Source organism: Lissotriton vulgaris, chromosome 12 (genome assembly GCF_964263255.1).
Source record: "Lissotriton vulgaris chromosome 12, aLisVul1.2, whole genome shotgun sequence".
Lineage (NCBI taxonomy): Eukaryota > Metazoa > Chordata > Amphibia > Caudata > Salamandridae > Lissotriton > Lissotriton vulgaris.
This window is the reverse complement of record NC_141700.1, coordinates 548199752-548219372: the sequence shown is the minus strand read 5'-3', so window position 1 is coordinate 548219372 and position 19621 is coordinate 548199752. Positions and strand designations below refer to the sequence as shown.

Sequence of the window (19621 nt, the reverse complement as noted above, 5' to 3'; positions counted from 1 at the left end):
GAAGGCGAGGTGGTCTTGGGTCAGGCAGAGGTGGGTCGGGAGGGAGTTCCAGGTCTTGGCGGCCAGTTAGGAGAAGGACCTTCCTCCTATGGTGGCTCTTCGGATGCGGGGGACGGCGGCGAGGGCGTGGCTGGTCGATCGAAGCTGGCGTGTGGGCGTGTAGAAGTTGAGGCGGCTGTTGAGGTATCTTGGGCCTTGGTTCTGTAGGGCTTTGTGTGCGTGGGTGAGGAGACGGAAGGTGATTCTCTTGTTGACCGGGAGCCAGTGCAGGTCTCTCAGGTGTCTGTGTCGGGGGATGTCGAGGATGAGTCTTGCGGAGGCGTTCTGGATCTGCTGGAGTCTCTTCTGGAGTTTGGTTAGCTCCATCTGTAATTTGGTCTCTCCCAAAAACACGGAAGAGCTTATGATGTTCTTCGGGATGGCTGAATTCTATTAAAAAATGTATGCCTAACTTTGCAGAGAAGACCACTTCCATGAGAGCACTTCTCAGGAATGGGTGGGAGTCTGAATGGTGCAAAAGTTGGGAGACAGAATTTCGGTACGTCAAGAAATTCTTGGGTGAGGCTACTAGTCTGCATAGTTTTGACCCTTAGAAGTTTTCCCATGTCATGACTGATGCTAGCTCGAAAGTCTGGGGAGCTGACCTGTTACAAAAGGTTGATGGTGTTGATCAGACAATTGTGTTTATCTCTAGGCAGTTGAGAGGGGCTGAGATCAACTATTCTGTTGTGGAGAAAGAAGCCCTCTGGGTTTTCTGGGAGGTGAGTAAGTTGAAAACATTTTTGTGGAGAAAGAGATTCAAATTCTTGACCGACCACAAATCAGTGAAAGAAGTTTTTACTATGAAGGGTATTGATTTTGTGTCTAATCGTATACGAAGAAAATGGGTGGTGGCATTGCAAGAGTTTGAGTTTGACATCTCATATTTACATGGCTCTAGCTACATCTTGGCAGATTGTCTTTCCAGACTGTGTGGCACTGAGACGGAGGTGTTTGAAGAAAAGGACTTGTTCAGAGGAGAAGAATTTGAGGAAGGAGTCAATGTATGCACCATCAGCGAAGGTCTGATTCTGGAAAAGGAATGGAGAAACTGTTTAGCTAATGATCAGTGGTTGCAACTAGTGATGAGGAATATTCAAGGCAGATATGTTGAAAAGAAGACTTGCGAAGAGGAATTTAAGAGATTTAGGAAAATCAGAGAGGGGCTGTCTGTAGTTGATGGTGTTCTTATGAGAGGCAGCAAGTTGGTTCCTCCTGATGCTCCAAGAAATAAGCTAGTGAACAGTGCTCATGTCAGTCACATGGGGATCGCCAAGACTAAAGAGAGAGTTAGAGACGCCTATTGATGGCTTGGTACGGATTTGCAAATTGAAAGTACAGTTTATGATTGTCCGGAATGCGCATGCAGTGACAGGATTTTAAAATGCAAGACGGAACCAATGGTCAAAGGGGAGCAAGCTACGGCTCCTTGGTCTGACATTGCAATTTACATTTTAGGACCAATTAAATTGAAATCCCAGGGAAGGTATGTTCTGGAGTGACTGGATTTGTTCTCCAGGTGGCCAAAAATCAAGTTTGTCAACTCAGTGGAGTCTAGCGTGGTCATTGGATTTTTGGAGGATCTATTTGAGTGATAGGGGTTTCCATCTTCCATTTTGTCGGATAATGGAGTACGGTTCACCTCTAGTGTGGCGGAGAGTTTCTTCTAAAGGAAAGAGGAATCATGCATAAGAAGGAAGCTCTATACCATCCTGAAAGCAATGGTATTGTTGAGAAGCTTGTGAAGGTGCTAAAGGAAACGCTGCAACAGGCGGTCATGTCTGGTAACAACTGGGAAGGTGCCATGAAGTCTAAGGTTCGTGAGTATAAGTTTACACTTCACTCCTCAACTGGCATTGCTCTTTTTCGGTTATTTAAAGGCAGATTTCCCAACATTAAACTCACTCCCTTGTGGGTCACTGCCAAGAGAAGTGAGATGAGCGATGGCGTGGACTGTACGGAAGGATGGAGGGAAAGATATGGTTTGATGGAAGGCAGGCAGTCAAGAGAACTGTGGTGTGCGTGGGAGATTGGGTTAGAATCAAGTCTTCAGGTAAAGACAGTAAGATGTCCAAGTTGGGGCAACCCGTTAAGATTATCAAGTTGTTTAAAAATGCTGATAAGACACATAACCACAAAATATGGAACCTCAATAGGGTGGTGAAGTGCCAGACAAGTTTTGTTGACCAACCTGAAATGAAATCTGTGCAAGACGATGTCTTGCAACCTTCTCGTGCGAGGAAGGTTCCTTATCGATTACAAGACTATGTTTGTTGAGGGCTAATGTGTTTTACATCCTCATGCATTGGTTTTATAAAAGGGGGAGGTGATGTGGTGTTTACACTTTGTTTGTTTCTATCATGCTTAGTTGCCAAGTGATGATGCAAAGAACTAGAATGTAAGCGGTTGCTGGGGTGGAATAAAGAGCCTTAATATTGACAGTTACCTCTGGGTTGTTTGTGGATGAGGTCTCTATATTAACTTGTCCTAAAAAAATCTACCTTTTCTCTAATCTACAAACATCTACTGGTTATCACTGATCTAGCTGGCCAAACCGACACAAATGTCCTAGTCACAAGAAAGCTAGACTAAGGGAACACCCTCTATTTCAGAATCAACCAAAAACTCACCAGAAGGCTGAGACTACTCAGAACCTTGCGGTCAGAATCACTCTCAATCCCTACACCGCACTCCTACCACACAACACATAAAGAAGCTCTGTTGGGGCCCCATACAGAAACAAGCACAATTCAAACTCCTCACCCACACTTTCAAGGCACTACATAACACTGGCCCAAAAAAACTCAACAATCTCATCTGCTTTCACAAACCTTTTAGACACCTCAGCTCGTCCAGACTCCAACTTGTACATATCCCACACATATGGAAAACCAGATCGGACTGTCGAGCCTTCTTCTACATCGCTCCTAAAGCATGGAATGACCTCCCACTACACATAAAAGCCTCCTCATCAGTTATTGAATTCTGCAAGAAGCTGAAGGCCTGGCTTTTTGAGTAGTACCACGAGGCCCTCAATCTCGTCACTCTCACCAGCTTAGTACCAGGATACCCTCCCAGGTGATAGTACACTCTATAAATCTACATAACACCAATCCAGGAGGAAAGTGCCCCTTGCTTTCGTTCAGAAAAGGAGGAAATTCACTGTGGAGTCCCACTGGTACCTCAACTAAACTAACCTGCAAAAGAAATGGCGACTGCTAGACGACCTCTGACAATTCCACCAATATATTGTTAATTCTGCAGAGCTGGTGGGTTGGCTGTGCGATCTGTGAGGGTAAACAGCTTATTTCCACAGAAAGATGGAAAACTGCTCTCACAGCTAAGAACACACACCCCCCCCCGCCCCCCCCCCCCCCACACCCTCCACTCCAACTCCAGAATGTTAATGGTGGCTGTGCGATCTGTGAGGGTAAACAGCTTATTTCCACAGAAAGATGGAAAACTGCTCTCACAGCTAAGAACACCCCCCCCCCCCAACACCCTCCACCCCAACTCCAGAATGTTAATGGTGGTGAGGGGTTACAGCTGTACTAAACAGGACTTGGGCAGATAAGGTGACAACTGTTTTGTCTGGATGAGGTAAGGAGACACTGACCAACAATTTGACACCGAAGAAAGGCACTAGTCACCACTTTCTGAGCAAAGAACAAGGTTGACTTTTTCTCCAACTCCTAACAAATTAAGAGTTGTGAAAAGATTTTATCTTTCACATTTGCCAAGTGGCACTGGCATGGACCATGTTTTGCCTCTACCTACTTTTGTGCAGCTGATATACCCCCATAAGCTCTAAGGGTTGGGGGGGGGGGGGGAGGGGGTTGCAAAACCCCCAGTTTATCACTGAGAAATACATTTTTTTTAAACACTGGTAACAATCACTGGAAGGATAATATTTGTGCAAAAATGGAAGGTTTCATAAATGAAGGGTGGACTTTCTTTATTTTTCCATAATTTCCTACGAGGCTACGCCCACAGCATCCCTGACCTCATTCCCCCTCCCTTGTTCTTTGAGGCAAAGAGTAAATGGCCAGACACCAGGAAAACACATTGTAAAACTCTCAGCACATGCATGAAGTCAACCGAAGACTAACAAATCCAAACTATGCTAACAATCTTGCTAGCACACAAAAGGAAATCTACTGGAAACAGCTCTGCAGACTTTACTGTTAAGGTGGTATTCGTCTGTGCACCAAAACCAAAGTCACCAGTAAAGGACACTGTAAGGAGTAAAAACACGGCCAAGGAACGTACTGCCAATTTCTTGAAGTGAGCCAGGACAAAAGTTAAAAAGTTAATAATTAAATGCAACAACCCAATGCTACTTCCAAAGATTAGCCAATGACTGAGAAACATTCTGAAGTCCACAAGAGGGATGCCAGATGTGGCAGACCAGAACCTGAAGACCTTGACTCAGGACAAAAGAAACATTACATAAAAATTGTGTTAAATACTGCTAGACTAACTGTTGGAGCCCTTGCGGAAGAACGGATCAGTCTGGCTGAAGGACAAGGTTCCATCCAAAGATAAGCAAAGGACTAGGAAGCATTCTTAAGTCCACAATAGGTATGCCAGATGTGGCAGACCAGAACCTGAAAACCATGATCAAGGTCATAAAGGTCAAAATAACATTCCTTTTACAAATATCGTGGCTACTGCTGGTTTCTAACTGCTGGAAGCCTTGTGGATTAAGGAATCAACCTGGCTGAAGGGCAAGGCACAGACAGCCGATGCCTTGCATAGATCAAGAGGCTAAAAGAGTTTGAATACAAACTCAACAAATTCTCCCTTCCAAGCTTCAACCATGTGCATTCAAAACCCTGCTCACCCTTTCAAATCATTAGAAGCAAGAGGATTACAATCAAGCTGTGGCATTTAAAAGCCACTAATCCAAATAATCTTGTACACATAAAAACCAATCTATAGGGAACTAACCTGCATTGCATTAAAATACAATTTTTCACACACTCATAAATGCAAAAGCTATCAATATTCATTGCACTAAATTACTAAATGTCATTATGTACATGTGGTCTTCAATGCGGAGTCATCCCTAAATGAGCACTCATAACCCATCCGTAACAAGTCAGTGCCTCAAGAATAGCTGGCTGAAAGAACTCAACAGGCAGTTGCACTGAACCATTTGGAAGAATTCACTCAAACCCATAATAGCCTCAAACAAGATGAACTTCAAGGTCTCAAATTAAAAATTGTCCTCTCAACAATGAGCGTCTACAAATCCAAACAATTGATAATCCCTTGAACGCACCACCAAATTTATGTAAAAAAATCAGAGCGCTACCTGCTTTTCTTCTGATATATTTTTCAGGGGGCTGCAAAATTGATTGGTTTAACGCCAATTCCAAACCAACTTGGCAATACTACGCAACTTACAATAACAAAGCTGTATTCTGATGGACGCAAAATAAATTATTCTAGATCTAGGATTAAATGACGACAACAGTCATTTGCCTGCTTCCCATAAAAATGACTGGAATCAAAGGTTTACTTCTACAGCCTTCTGCTTTCAAAGCCCAACCCCCATACTCCGCACACAAAAGTAAAACATGAAAAAAAAGCGACACCACCCATCATTAATGGTCACACAGCCACAATACTCAAACAAATGAGTCACTTGCAAGATGCAGAATCAGCAACACTGGAACACATAATTAGGTTACAAATGTAGCCCTAAAAGCATCAATTGAACTCAATAAAAGTACATCAGAAACCATAGTAGTCCAACTCATTGGAGGTTGTGACTCCAGAGGATGTAAGAGAAGAGGATTCATTAGTGGGGATCGAAGTATTGGAAGTCAGCCTAACCGTTCCCAAATACACCGTTGTGAAAGTAGCCTGGGGCAGTCAGAGTTGATGGATGGTGGTATCCTTTCAGCAAGGAGAACAATTCTATGCTTTCGTCTTCTAATACGGGTCAATAGAAAATAGGCATGCAGTGTTCATCGACCTCAATGGAAGGCAAGCGGAAGAAAAAATCTACTTTCCAGACTGTTGTATTCCCTTACCAGGGGTGTGGAGGAAAATGCAACTTGTGAGCTAGTGGCCAGGACCACCAAACTCTGTGGTAGGGAATTTTGGGTCACCCGGAGCAGGGCGATGACGGCAGGCCACTGTCCTATTCACTGGGCGCCCCTGTGCTTGACTTGGACAAGAATCCTAGAAGGACATCAGTCAAGACTTTGTTGAAAGGCTGGAGGGGTACTGAAGGGGAGAAAAGGCATTGCCTGCCCTTCTCACCACCATAGCATATGAAGCTCCCTCCTCAATAGCCACAGTATGGGAGAAAGCAGGTCAGAATCAGGGGGGGTATCCAGGACACTGCCCTCACTCAATACCTCATACCAGTCCATTTCGTGTTCAGGCTGGTCTTGTAATGGCTCAAGCAACCCCTCCCAAACATCCTCCAATCCCAACCCCTCAAAAGAAGGCTGAAGAATCAAACTAGGACCAAAGAATGTCGTTTGCACTGGAATCGGTGTCAATTGGCACCAACCAGACTCTGGGTCGTCGAGGATGAGAATGGGGCTGGCGCCGCTGGGGGTCTAGGTGCGGGTGCTGGTGAACGACCGGCGCCAGTCCGGACCGCCACCGGATCCATTGGGGGACATCCGGGCCAGAACCGCCGGCGCGAACCCGATTGAACCCTCCCTGAGCCTCCGCGGCACTAAGGCACACCGGGAGGGTCAGGTCACCCAAATAAGAGGCACATGATGTCATATTAGTCTTAACTGGGCGAGGGTCGCTCCGGTCCCTGGGAAGGCAGGAAGCGCAGAGCCAACTCCGGGGCAGGTTCTGCAGAACGAGTCCTAGGGTGACGAGGCTCCACCATCACGTTGGACAACGGACAGGGCGAGGCTGAAGCATGCTTTGAGTTCTTGTGCTTTTTATGCCTCTTACCTTACCGATTTGATGACATCGAGTGGAAGGACGAGGACTTAAGACTTCCCAAGCAGTTCCGGGACCTGGGAATGAGATCTCCGGGGAGATCGGAGTGGAGTTGAACGCCGGGCTGCAAGCAGCTGAAGGGACTGCTGCCTCAAAGCCTTCGGAGCCCTGGCCCGGCAGTCGGAAGCATGCTAAATGTGGATCTGCCAATGACATGGCGTATTGGCAGGTGCCGCACGGTTTGAATCCAGAAGTCCTCTTCGACATCAAGGAAAAACCTACACAACAAACATTTTTGACAAAATGTTGAAAAAAGTCTGAAAAAAGGGACAGAGGGTAGCTTTCTTCACGGATCTGCGCTAGCTGACGCGAAAAGAAAAGAACTGGCTTTAGTGCGCCGAGGTGGCACCTATACAGGTGACATGGACATCACTTTCGGCGCGGACGACGCCACGTAGAAAAGACAGACGCCACCTACTAGCACACAAGGGTGCTGCTTGAGCAAAAGTCTTCTGGATCCAGCCTGATGCTGGAGATATTATGAGGTAACGAATCTGGGGATAGATGTCTCTATCAGATAAGTGCATACATGGTGAACAAATGATAGAGGAAATACAAATAAAATCAAGTTAAAGTGATTGTAATTTAAAAAAAACAACATTAGTGATAAGAATTATGGATTTTTATTTCTATAAACAAAAACACACTGTTCTCGAATGACAGCCTTTGAAAATACTTAGCAATCATTAGTCAGGAGTTCTGCAATTCTAGTCTGTTCTTCCATTTCTGCTGGATCACAAATGTACAGATTTGCAAACATTATTGAGAGGACAAAAATGAATTTTCTAACTGCTACCCTCTGCACAAGTGTAGAAGCACCAGCTCATTTTACTCACCGGCAATGGGCAGAGTTTTCCGTTCACCTTGACAAATAAATTAGGAGGGAAGTAATCATCCTGTGGGCAGCTGGTTTCACACAAGCAAAACCTGAATGAATGAATGAAGGGGGAACATGAGAATTTGTGGTACAGTTCAAGATGCAAAGGATTGGGTACAACTTTGCAAGTGAAAAAAAAAAAAAAATTTATGAACTCACAAAAATGTTTGTTGACAACAGTTTTAACATGCACTGCATGCAATATTTACCATACCTGTGAAAAAATAGGCAGTGAAGTAGAACAGGTTAGTGGAAACAATACATTAGTAACAATGCAGTCACATTATTAACACTGAAAAGGCCAAATTTCATTTTTTTAACCTAGTACAACTAATATGGGAAAACAATGACTCGCAGATTCTGTTTAGTAATCAACTATGAAGCCAATTGCTTAGCCCGTAATGTTGATATGTATATCCTCTAGTGCTCAGGTTGAATAACTTTTATTTGCAACTACAGTATACGAACAGCAGCACGGCATAACACATACATGCTTATCTGTAGATAGTAATATGCTATATACCTACAACATTTGTCAATCATCAACAGAACTGGCTTAATCTAACTCCACTGAATGGTATATGTATCATGGAGCACCCACAAAATGTCAGTGTATTCAGTAAATGTTAATCACATTTACCCTAACAAATAATAAACCACTACAGCCTAAAGCCATGGGAGTTTGTGTGTGAGTGTGTAGCCAAGAATTCCTCCCCCCACAGGATTATCCAATCCCCAATACATGGCAGGACAGAATGTAGGACCCCGTCTTGGTCACGAACTGGGCACCCCTCGCGGAGATGTTAGGCAGCTGCTTGGCGAAGTATCAGCATGCAGGGACCGCTCAATGTCATCAGAAATATCTCCTCTAGCTAACCCTCAGAAATGCTTATTAATTTATAATAAAAAGCATCCTTGCGATGTACATACACGTTTATGTGTTTGCAAACAGCCCTATCACCCCAAGGATGAAGGTCTTGTACTCTGTGTTCGAGGCATCATGATAATGTTGCGCTAAGCCAATCGTGTAAGCAATGTAGTTTCAGAGAAATTAATCCAACATTGTCACGCACATGAATATGTGCAAAATGTTATTGTGTAGAAAGAGGACAATGTAAGAAAACGTGCAGCGTTGCTACATAGGCCTAACTCAGGCACATAACATTGCCACTTCAATATACAGAACTGGGTGAACCTAGGAGGGGTAGCTTTTAAATGAAACTATCTTGTGCTGTTACAATTCTAAAATAAACAAGCAAGTTTCTTGTGAAAATTCCAGGGGTAGTGTGAATTGGGAGTGACCCAGTGTGGGTTTTACTACATGAGCGGAGGATTAAAAGTCAACCAAAAGAAGCTAACAGAGCAAGCTAAATGCCAATAATGTGCTAAGTGTGTTCTGACTGAGGTTTCCCCATCTCCAGAATCCTGAATTTCGTTAAGCATGTCGTGCAAAAATTTAAGTTAATAGAACCGTGCTCACAAGACCTGAACACCCATATAATCGAACCTGCACTTCCTGTACCTCAAACGTTTGGTTCTAGTAGAGTGGTGCCCATGTTCTGTTTTCAGGGATAAGGCCTCTTTTCTTCTTTCACGCTATTTCAAGTTAGTTCTCCATTTGATGGACCTACTTTCCGTACAAGAGGCACTTTACAAACAACTTTTAAGCACGAGCGAAACTAGTGCCCAAGGGTCACCAGTGGCTTGAAAAACGTTGCAGCAAATGCCCATGTAGCAGAAAAACAAAGCCCAAGGATAAGCTTGAAGTGGTGGCACATCCTGCAGTGTTCTCCCCAAAAAGTCAAAAGTCTAGTTATTATGCGTCTATTCCTGCTTGGCCAAAAAAAAATCTCTAAATAGTCGAGTCGCAGCCACACCACTCATTTTGGCCTTTCTCTTCCACATGTGCAACAGATTACTTCCCAGGGAGCTTAAATAGTATAACATGGCGGAGGAGGAGCAGCCGTTTACAGACGTTAATCTTGGCAAGGAAGATGTCAGTCAAGTCAAGTCATAGAATTTATATAGCGCACTACATACCCGGAGGGTTTCAAGGCGCTTAGGAAGGGGAGGAGGATTACTTGTCAAATATCCACGTTTTAAGTTGCTTTCTGAATGCTAGGTGGTTCTGGGTAAGGCGAAGGTAAGCGGGGAGTGAGTTCCATGTTTTAGCAGCCAGGTATGAAAAGGATCTGCCTCCCATGGTGGTCTTGTTGATGCGAGGTACAGTGGCGAGGGCTTGGCTGGAAGAACGTAGTTGGCGGGAGGGGGTGTAGAAGGACAGTCGTGAGTTGAGGCATTCTGGACCGATGTCGTAGAGTGATTTGTGTGCGTGGGTAAGCAGTCGGAAGGTGATCCTCTTATTGACGGGTAGCCAGTGGAGGTCATTAAGGTGACCAGAGATGTGTTCGTTGCGTGGGATGTCTAATATGAGACTTGCTGAGGCGTTTTGGATTCGTTGGAGTTTCTTCTGGAGTTTTGCGGTGGTACCTGCGTAGAGGGTGTTACCGTAGTCGAGTCGGCTCGTGACCAGAGCGTGGGTGACTGTTTTCCTTGTTTCGGAGGGGATCCAGCGAAATGTTTTTCTGAGCATGCGAAGAATGTTGAAGCAGGAAAATGATACGGCGCTGACTTGTCTGTTCATTGAGATTGAAGAATCCAGGATGACGCCTAGGTTCCCTGCGTGGTCTGTCGGGATGGGTGCTTTTCCAAGGGCTACCGGCCACCAAGAGTCGTCCCATGCCGAGGGGGATGTACCTAAGATGAGGACTTCTGTTTTGTCTGAGTTCAGTTTCAGACGGCTTTGTTTCATCCATTCGGCAACTTCTTTCATTCCTTCGTGTAGGTAGGTTTTGGCGGTGCTGGGGTCATTGGTGAGGGAAAGGATCAGTTGAGTGTCATCCGCGTACGAGATGATGTTGAGGTTGTGTTGGCGTGCTATGGCCGCGAGGGGGCTCATGTATACGTTGAAGAGGGTGGGACTGAGTGAGGATCCTTGTGGTACGCCGCAGATGACTTCAGAGGCCTCGGACTTGAATGGTGGAAGGCGGACTCTCTGGGTTCTTCCGGTGAGGAACGAGGTGGTCCATTCAAGTGCTTTTCCTTGGATTCCGATGTTATTGAGGCGTTGTAAAAGGGTGCTGTGGCAGACTGTGTCGAATGCTGCAGAGAGGTCGAGGAGGATGAGGGCGACTGTGTCTCCATTGTCCAGTAGAGTTCGAATGTCGTCTGTTGCTGCGATGAGGGCGGTCTCAGTGCTGTGTTTTGCTCGGAAGCCAGATTGTGAGGGGTCGAGGGATTTGTTGGCTTCGAGGAAGGCGGCGAGCTGGTTGTTGACAGCTTTCTCGATGACTTTGGCCGGGAATGGAAGAAGCGAGATGGGGCGGTAATTTTTGAGTTCGGTGGGGTCCGCTGTGGGTTTTTTCAGAAGGGCGGTGAGTTCAGCGTGTTTCCAGTTTTCCGGGAAGGTGGCGGAGTTGAAGGAGCAGTTGATGACGTCTCGGAGGTGCGGTGCTATGATGGAGTCTACTTTGTTGAAGATGTGGTGAGGACATGGGTCTGTGGGGGATCCTGAGTGGATGGAATTCATCAGGCGGATGGTGTCCTCAGTGGAGATTGGGTTCCAGTCGTTAAGGGTGTTCACGGGGGGAAGATGATCAGCATATGGTAGGGTGGGTTGGTTTCCGGGTTGGTTGTCAAAGCTGTTGTGGATGTCTGCAATCTTGTTGTGGAAAAATGAGGCTAGGGAGTCGCAGAGGGTTTGAGAGGGGGTGATGTCGTTGGAGTTGGCCGAGGGATTGGAAAATTCCTTGACGATGTTGAAAAGTTCCTTGCTGTTGTGAGCGTTGTTGTCAAGTCGATCCTTGAATGCTGTTTTCTTGGCTTTTCGGATTAGTTGGTGGTGAGTGCGGGTGGCGTTTTTGAAGGCATCCTTGGTGCTGGTGGTTGGGTCTTTTTTCCAGGCCTTTTCAAGGGAGCGGCAGAGTTTCTTGGACTTCTTGAGATCATCGTTGAACCATGAGGCCTTCTTGCTGCCAGGTTTGGTTTGACGTTTTTTCAGTGGTGCTAAGGTGTCAGCGGTGTTGGATAACCATAGGGTGAGGTTGGCGGCGGCTTCGTTAGCGTTAGAAGAGAGGGCTGGGGTGTTTTGAAGGAGCGATGCGGAGATTTGGTCCGTGGTGATTTTGTTCCAGTTCCTTTGCAGGGTAGGTTGGAGGTGGATGTTGGGTTTTGGTTTGTTGTAGGTGAAGTGAACGCAGCTGTGGTCAGTCCAGAGGAGGTCCGTAGTGTGGCTGAAGGAGATATGGTTGCTGGATGTGAAGATGGGGTCGAGTGTGTGGCCTGCGATGTGGGTGGGGGAAGTGACTAGTTGTTTAAGTCCGAGGTTGGCGAGGTTGTCCACGAGGGTGGCGGTGTTGCGGTCGTTGATCTTTTCGAGGTGAAAGTTGAGGTCTCCCAGAAGGATGTAATCTTTGGAGGGGAGCGCTTGTGGGGTGATGAAGTCCGTGATGTCTTCACTGAATTTTGCGCGGGGTCCTGGTGGTCTGTAGAGGAGGGTGCCTCTGAGTGTGGTTTTGGGGTCGATGTGGATCTGGAAGTGAAGGTGTTCGGAGTTGGCGAGGTTGGCGTCAGAGCTGGTTGATATGCGGATTGATTTCTTATGGACGATAGCGATTCCTCCTCCTGTGTGGCTGGTACGGTCTTTGCGAGTGATCTTATAGTCTTCCGGGATGGCAATGGTGATGTCTGGTGCGGAGGAAGCATTCATCCATGTTTCCGTAAGGAAGGCGATGTCCGGAGAAGTGGTGTCTAGTAGATTCCATAGGTCAATGGCGTGCCTGTGGACTGATCGGGTGTTGAGAAGGATGCATTGAAGGTGGTTGGGGTCGGGAATCTGTGGTGTGGTCGTAGCGGAGATGTTGTCGGTGCCGCTGAATTTGCAGGAGAGGCAGGAGAAAGATCCATGGGTTTGTCCAGGGGCGGCTTGGACGCAGTTGGGGGTGCGACCGGGGTTAAGGGCTAGGAGGGTGGCGGCATCGTAGATAATGCGGGAGGGCTGGGCAGCGCGAGGGGCAGGGGGTCTGGCGCTGGGCGCGGTGCAGGCGCGGACGGGCGTAGACGGGCTTACCTTTGGCGCACCTTCGGCGCGGGTTGGGCGCGGGTTGGGCGCGGTCGCTGCGCGTAAACGCTGCACGTTTGGGCATTGGTCATAAATGGATGGTGGAGGGGGCGGAGCGTGGGAGGGGCAGCAGCTGGGAGGAGGCGGTGGCGGGAGGAGGGGCGGACCAGGGGATAAACAAAAGCACAAAATGGAGGGTCAAAGGCGAGCACAGCCAGGGCCAGCAAATGCACAGCGTAATGAAAGCCTTACACGCACGAGACAGCTGAGCAATTCAGAGTTACTGCCTCAGCGACGTCGCGCTGCTAATGAAATAAATAAGGCGACAGTGCGGCACAATAAAATAATTAAATCAGCAGAGCAGCGCTATTCACGAGGTACAGATTAAATCGGCAATACAGCGCTATGGAGCGATAGTGCAGCGCTAGCAAATGAATGAATGCAGGGCAATGCAGCGTTGGGAGCAGAGAATTGGTAAAGCAGAACGATACCAGCGTGAGGGTCAGCTGGAGCGTGGAGGAGCAACCGGGCTGAATGGATAGGATGAATGGAGGAAAGAAAGACCAACCTCTTGGGCTGGAGAGAAGTAGCTCAAGGAGGAAGCAGGGACGCTCTGAATTATATGCATCGTGCATGCCGAAGACGAGCCCGTGGTCACAGGTCAAATATCAAAAGTAAGTTACACAGGAAGTACATTTTTCCCTGCAAGTATCTCAAAGTTCAGCATGTGCACATCATACCTTAGGTGTTTCTCACACTGATCACAATGGATGTAGAGGGCGCTTTTGATTTCTTACATTCTTTTGTACAAGAAGCCATACTGAACAAGTGATGTCACATTTAGGAATTGATGGTGCTGAAAAGTGGGACTGGCAGGGAAGGCAAGTAGAGCCAAAGTTCTTTTTAAAAGACCAAAGTTACAAACAAGCATTGGCAAAGCCAATAGGTCTCGGCAATCTAAGAGCTATTGCCGTTGTCAATGTCTTTTAGCCATGTGTTATGGAGTAGAGTGGATGTATATAGGTCTTGGCAATCTGAGAGCTATTGTCGTTGTCAATGTCTTTTATCCACGTGTTATGGAGTAGAGTGGATGTATATTGTGTGGAGATGAAATATGTGCAGTGTAAATGTGTGGCATGGTGCGGGTGGATTTGTGTGGAGTGTAATGTTGTATGGTGTGGATTTACGTGGAGTGGCATTGTGTGGCGTGAAGTGGCATGTAGCCGAGTTGAATGAACTATGTGGCATGATGTTGAATTATTGTGAGTGAATTGCAACTATTTGGCGTGAAATTATGTGGGTTGTAGTGGTTATTTGAGGACAAGCAGCTTGGAATATAATACTGTTTGCAAGGAGAGGGTGCAGATTAGACAGTTTTTTTTTAATAGCCAATAATATGTTACATGTGTTCTCACTGAGGTTTTCATACCTACAGAATCCCAAATTTCGTTAAGCATGTACTGCAAAAAACTAAGCTACCAAAACCTTGCTCAAAGGAACTGAACACCCATATAATCGAACCTGCACTTCCTGCACCTCAAACGTTTGGCTCTAGTTATGTGGAGTTGTGTAGTGAAGTGAATGCAGGTTGAGAATGTTGAATTCGCTGTTCGATGCAGAAGAATAAAGATGTGTTATACTAAGTGTGGCATAGTCAAAGGTGACTACCCAGGTTGGGGAGGATGCAACAGCGAGGTGGTGGTAATCTGGACGACATTGCATAAGAAGCATATGAAATGTTGTCTGACTGAGAGAGTACTCCTGCTAGAGATGAGAGCAGTTTGGCATCCATAGACACCAAAAGAGACACTCTAACCCGCTTCCTGGATGATCTCTAAGAATGTAGAGATAACCAACATACAAGGATGAACATGGCAGCGAGGCACATTTCAGAAACGGAAGACAGTATGGCAGGGCTGATGAAGGCATAAAATGATGTGGCTGCCCAATTGGAATGCCTCAAGCAGAAAAATGAATATCTTGAAGGGAGGTCAACCTTGTCAAAGTGTAAACCTGAGAAATATGTTGAAGGTATGCTGATGGGACATATTTGGACATTAGAAGCTGTTGCAAATGCTCATTGTCAAACGCATATACTATTTTCTGGTACCCCACTCAATACCATGAGCAACACCAAGGCCGCTAATTGCCAAACTTCTCAACTATAGAGATCGTGACAAAATACTTAAATTGGCAAGAAAAACAGAAGAAATCCCCCATAATGGTTCACTGATCACTTTTTACCAGGAATTTACACAAAATGTCCTGAAGGTGAAAAGAACATTTGTAAAAATAGAAACTACAATCCTTGGGAATACAATATGCCATATTCTACCCAGACAAAATAAAGTTCACAATAGAAGGAAAAATGCACATCACATTACGTTACAAGGCTGCAGCAACCATAATAAATAAACTGCTCAATAGGGCAAAACAAACAACTGCACTCGTTTGGAAGAGGAGCAGTTACTCAGCAAGATAGAATAAGGACATTGACACCCATAGAGCAGCAGACGGGGAAATAATGTAATATGTTAACATCAACATTATATCATACAACAAAGAAATAAAAGGGACAGCACCACCGCCGGACCAATTGGGGTGCACGCAATTAATTACCCACAGAGGGGTTGGTATTTGATAATATTACACACCATGCCCACCCAGGCATGGAAATCATATTCGGACCCAGGAGATCACAAAATGGGTGCCTTCGAACAATCAGACCTGTGGATATATAGACATTGTCACAAATAAGATGAGAAGAGGAGCCACCATGTTGTCAAATACTACAACCCAAATGAAACTGCTGCCTGACCATGTAGGTTGCTGGGTATGTTGTTGGGATACCACAGGAGAGTTCACAATCAGCATGGGGTGGAGGGCAGAAGAACACGGGGGAGGTGTTAACAGCAAAGCAATGATTACACATCCCAACTGTAAGCAGGCGCAGAGAAATTACAGAAATGGTAGAGCTGACTACAAAATGCACACTACTTGATACAACATTCTGGAAATGACACACTGACCCTACCCAAATTAAAATTAATGTTGTGAAAAGTAAGTGTTAAACAGCCCTAGGAAAATCACAATATGGGTGCCTTCTGTGGTGAATGTATGACGGAATTCTGCATGCGTTTTTCAAGCATTCCTTAGGAACTCCGTCATTTGAACGAATGTGTGTTTAGCACTCATTTGTTCTGCACGCAAGTACTTTTAACGAATTGCCTTAGGGAGGCACTGGATAATGGAAGAGTTTACTTTACGATTCCAACTCCAGTCTGTGTAACAGTAGGGAAGGTGTTGGACTTTAATTCCTATACCACTCCATTGCTCTCCCCCCCTAAAGCAAGTCGCTGTAACAACTTGCGTGCAGAACAATCGCGTGCTAAAGAAGAATTTGTTCTGTTGCCGGCACTGTGAAGGCGCAGAGTGATTACGACTTCGTCATAAAGGAGTTTTTCCTTCTGTGGTATTTAGCATTATGGTGTTTCTTACCAGGATGCTAGATACAAGGCAAAGAATGTAGTGGGATTCCAAATTTTGTGACGTATTATGCAGTAGTTCCAGACATTAGTTGCAGCTGCTCTTGGATATTACTGGTTTTTGGATGAGATACTCTTAATTATAGAACCTACTTGAATCTCTATATGGTTTATGTACTTTATTACACTTTCGACAAGGATGGCTATTTCCATTGTTTTCCTGTGACCTCCGGTGATTGGCACGCCTCATATCCGTGGGGGGACTCACCTGTTGTTTCAGTTAAGTAATACTGTATTCTGCAGTCATGTTCTGTACTTAGTGGGTACTGTGTTTAGTTTTTCATCAGGCAGAATGTTATTCCTCCAACCTTTATTCTCTCTGCTCCTGATGAACCACCTGTCATATGGTCCAAGTGGAAAAAAGCTTTCTTACTTCATTCTAGGGTTTGTGGGGTAATCTCCCTTCTGAAAGAAAATGTTATTTATTGTTACACTGTTTGGGTTGTGAGGGGCAGGATGTTTTTGAATATCTTCTGATATATAAGTATATCAAAGTAACATGTAGTGTGCACATAGTCCAGTGGATCTGCAAAGGCTTTCAGGGGTTGACGTAGATAATATCTTACTCTCAATTTGTGGTAGTGTGAGCGAGCAGTAATGCTTTTTCAGAGGGTAGTGTAAGCATTTATTGAACACACTCGGGCAGTAAATGATTTCACACACTAAAAGACTGAACTCTGACAATTTATTTTGTATACAAATATTATTTAATTGTATTTTATTTCTAGAACCAAGCAAGGCCTAGAACTGGTGAGTGTAATAGTACTTTGCAAGAAGACTGCAGTTGAATGCAATTGGTTTGATTACAGGTAAGTCAAATCTTCATAAACAGTTGGAATTACAATACAGGTACTTTGCAATTACTTTGTGAGTAGTTGTTGATTACTTTTTCAGATTACTTTACTACTTTGTGTTACTTTTTCAGATTACTTTACTACTTTGTGTTGTATATCTAGATACAAAGCAAACACAAGGAAATGATGGACTGAGTACGGAAACTTTTCAAACACTTACCCCCATTCATGGATCTAGGTTGAATCCATCATCGTTCTTTAGCTCACTTCGCCAACACAGTTCAGACACAGCTATATGCGAATCAGTCTTGACCCTGTGCCTCATGGGAACAGTCCAGCCCGAACTGCCAAGCCATGTCTTCCTTGGACCGGAAACAAGCATCCTGGGACCGGTTTCGGGCTAACAGCCCTCATCAGCCAGGCTAGCTTGACTCCAGTGGCAAAGTGAGCAAGGGACCCATGTCTGGGCATAGCCTGACAACTTAGAGCAAACACAAGGTAATGATGGAAGGAGAGCTGAAACTTTTCAAACACTCGCCTCCAGTCACAGGTCTGGGTTGAATCCATCATCGTTCTTTAGCTCACTTCACCACCCCTTGTGTATATCTAGATACCATAACAGGGACATTTCCTGGATAAAGGTAAGTAATGCAATTTGTTATTTAAAAAACACACTTTTATGACTTTTCATAGAGTTTTCAACTCCACACTTGGAACTTTTTTCACAGAAAAGCAGTCAATGCAATTCTATGGGTGGAAATTAAGAGACCGGTTTACAGGCAAGTACTAGGTTTTGGGACTTGGGTTTCTTAGGTTAGAACAAGGGTTCCCCCAGGGTCAGGGATGCACTCCAAGAGCACTCTCAGCAGCACTAGGGCGCCGGGGTGCAGAGTGCTGAGGCACAATGTTATCCAATGGTGGATAGGGGCCCCCCAGTTGGTGGCTGCTCATGAGCAGGCCACCAAGTTGAGGAAGCAAAGCTCCTAGGATTAAGCACTGGGCAAAGGAGGGTTCAACTTATCACACAAAGTGCACCCACAGAGGCACAGGGGCGGCTGAATGTAGGGTGCTGTTTTGGCATCAGGTGCCCTGCTGTTTTTAATGGGGATTCTCCAGTTTCAACAAACACTACAGACATGGGGACGAAGATCTTCTGGAGGCGACCACAGGCTGGAGAGGTAAGTTTGGATGTCGTGGGATGCCGGGACACTATTGGTTGGGCCACCCAAGGACGTGGGGCGTAGGGTGCAGGGTTGACTTTTGGCGTCTGCTTTTTATTACCGGCTTCAGTTGCTGTCAATGTGATCCTCCAGAAAGGGGCTGCAGACGTCGTCAGGAGACTTGAAGTAGGTCATAGATCACCAGATCTCCGGGGAGACCTCCTCTTGGTGTTGGGCCACTCGAACTCGGGACGTGGGCGTCGGGTGGAGAGTGGTGCAGACTCACGGATTTGGCCGAAGCCAGAGTCTGTTGGTGAGCAAATCCAATGCTCACAGGAGACAAAGTCTTGTTGGGGAAGGCAGGGCAGGTCCTCCGGGTTCTGGGGGCTGCTGACTGCAGGACACACCGAATTCCGCTGGAGCAGGTCACGGTCAGGACAGGCCGGTAGGGCTGGGGACAAGTCTGTGGGTGTCCTCCTTTTCTTCCTCCGGCACAGCTCTTTGGCCCTTCATGTTTCTTCTTGTCTGAGGAGGCAAGGTTTGGGGTTGCCACTAAATAATAGATTTAGGGGCGTTTCAGGTAGTTACAGGTTGGGACCAATGGGTTCCTTGGGATCAGAACACCCCCATTATGCCACCCTCCAGTGGAAGGGGGGCATAAGCCTTACTCTAATTGGCTGGATCCCCATCTTTAAAATAGCAGAGACTGTGTGTTGTCCTTCACCTCGTTTCCTCCACCAGAGAGGTGGGGTTGGTAAAGGTGGGCACACCTCTCCTCCTATCTTGGTTTTCTCACTGATTCTCCTGCCCGAAGTGGGGGTCAGAAGCGGTGGGGCCAGTTGCTGGGAGCAGCAAATGGCTGGGTAAGTTCACAAATGCAGCAAGCCTTTGAAGCTTCCCCTTCTTGGACCCTGCCAATCCTGGGGAAGGAGGCTTGGCACCTCTTCTGATGATGTGCTTTGTTTCCAGACCCGAGAGCGGGAGGCTCTCGACACAGGGGTCCAGAAACATGTCTGGGGGTGGCCGCTGGCGAGCAGCCTGTCAGCCAGGACACTAGAGTTAAGCTGTTTTTCAGGGGGCATCTCTAAGATGCCCTCTTAGTGCAT

At 46.1% G+C, this 19621-nt stretch overlaps 1 protein-coding gene across 2 annotated transcripts in view; it reads right to left on the bottom strand.

Annotated features, from left to right (window-relative positions):
• The window catches only part of PIAS3 (protein inhibitor of activated STAT 3), a 597438-nt gene that overhangs the window by 168239 nt on the left and 409578 nt on the right, over positions 1-19621 (bottom strand). For both annotated transcript variants that reach the window (XM_086945355.1, XM_086945354.1), the window contains exon 5: positions 7857-7947. In XM_086945355.1, coding sequence (XP_086801481.1) covers positions 7857-7947 — 91 coding nt within the window. The remainder of the gene's footprint in view (positions 1-7856; positions 7948-19621) is intronic.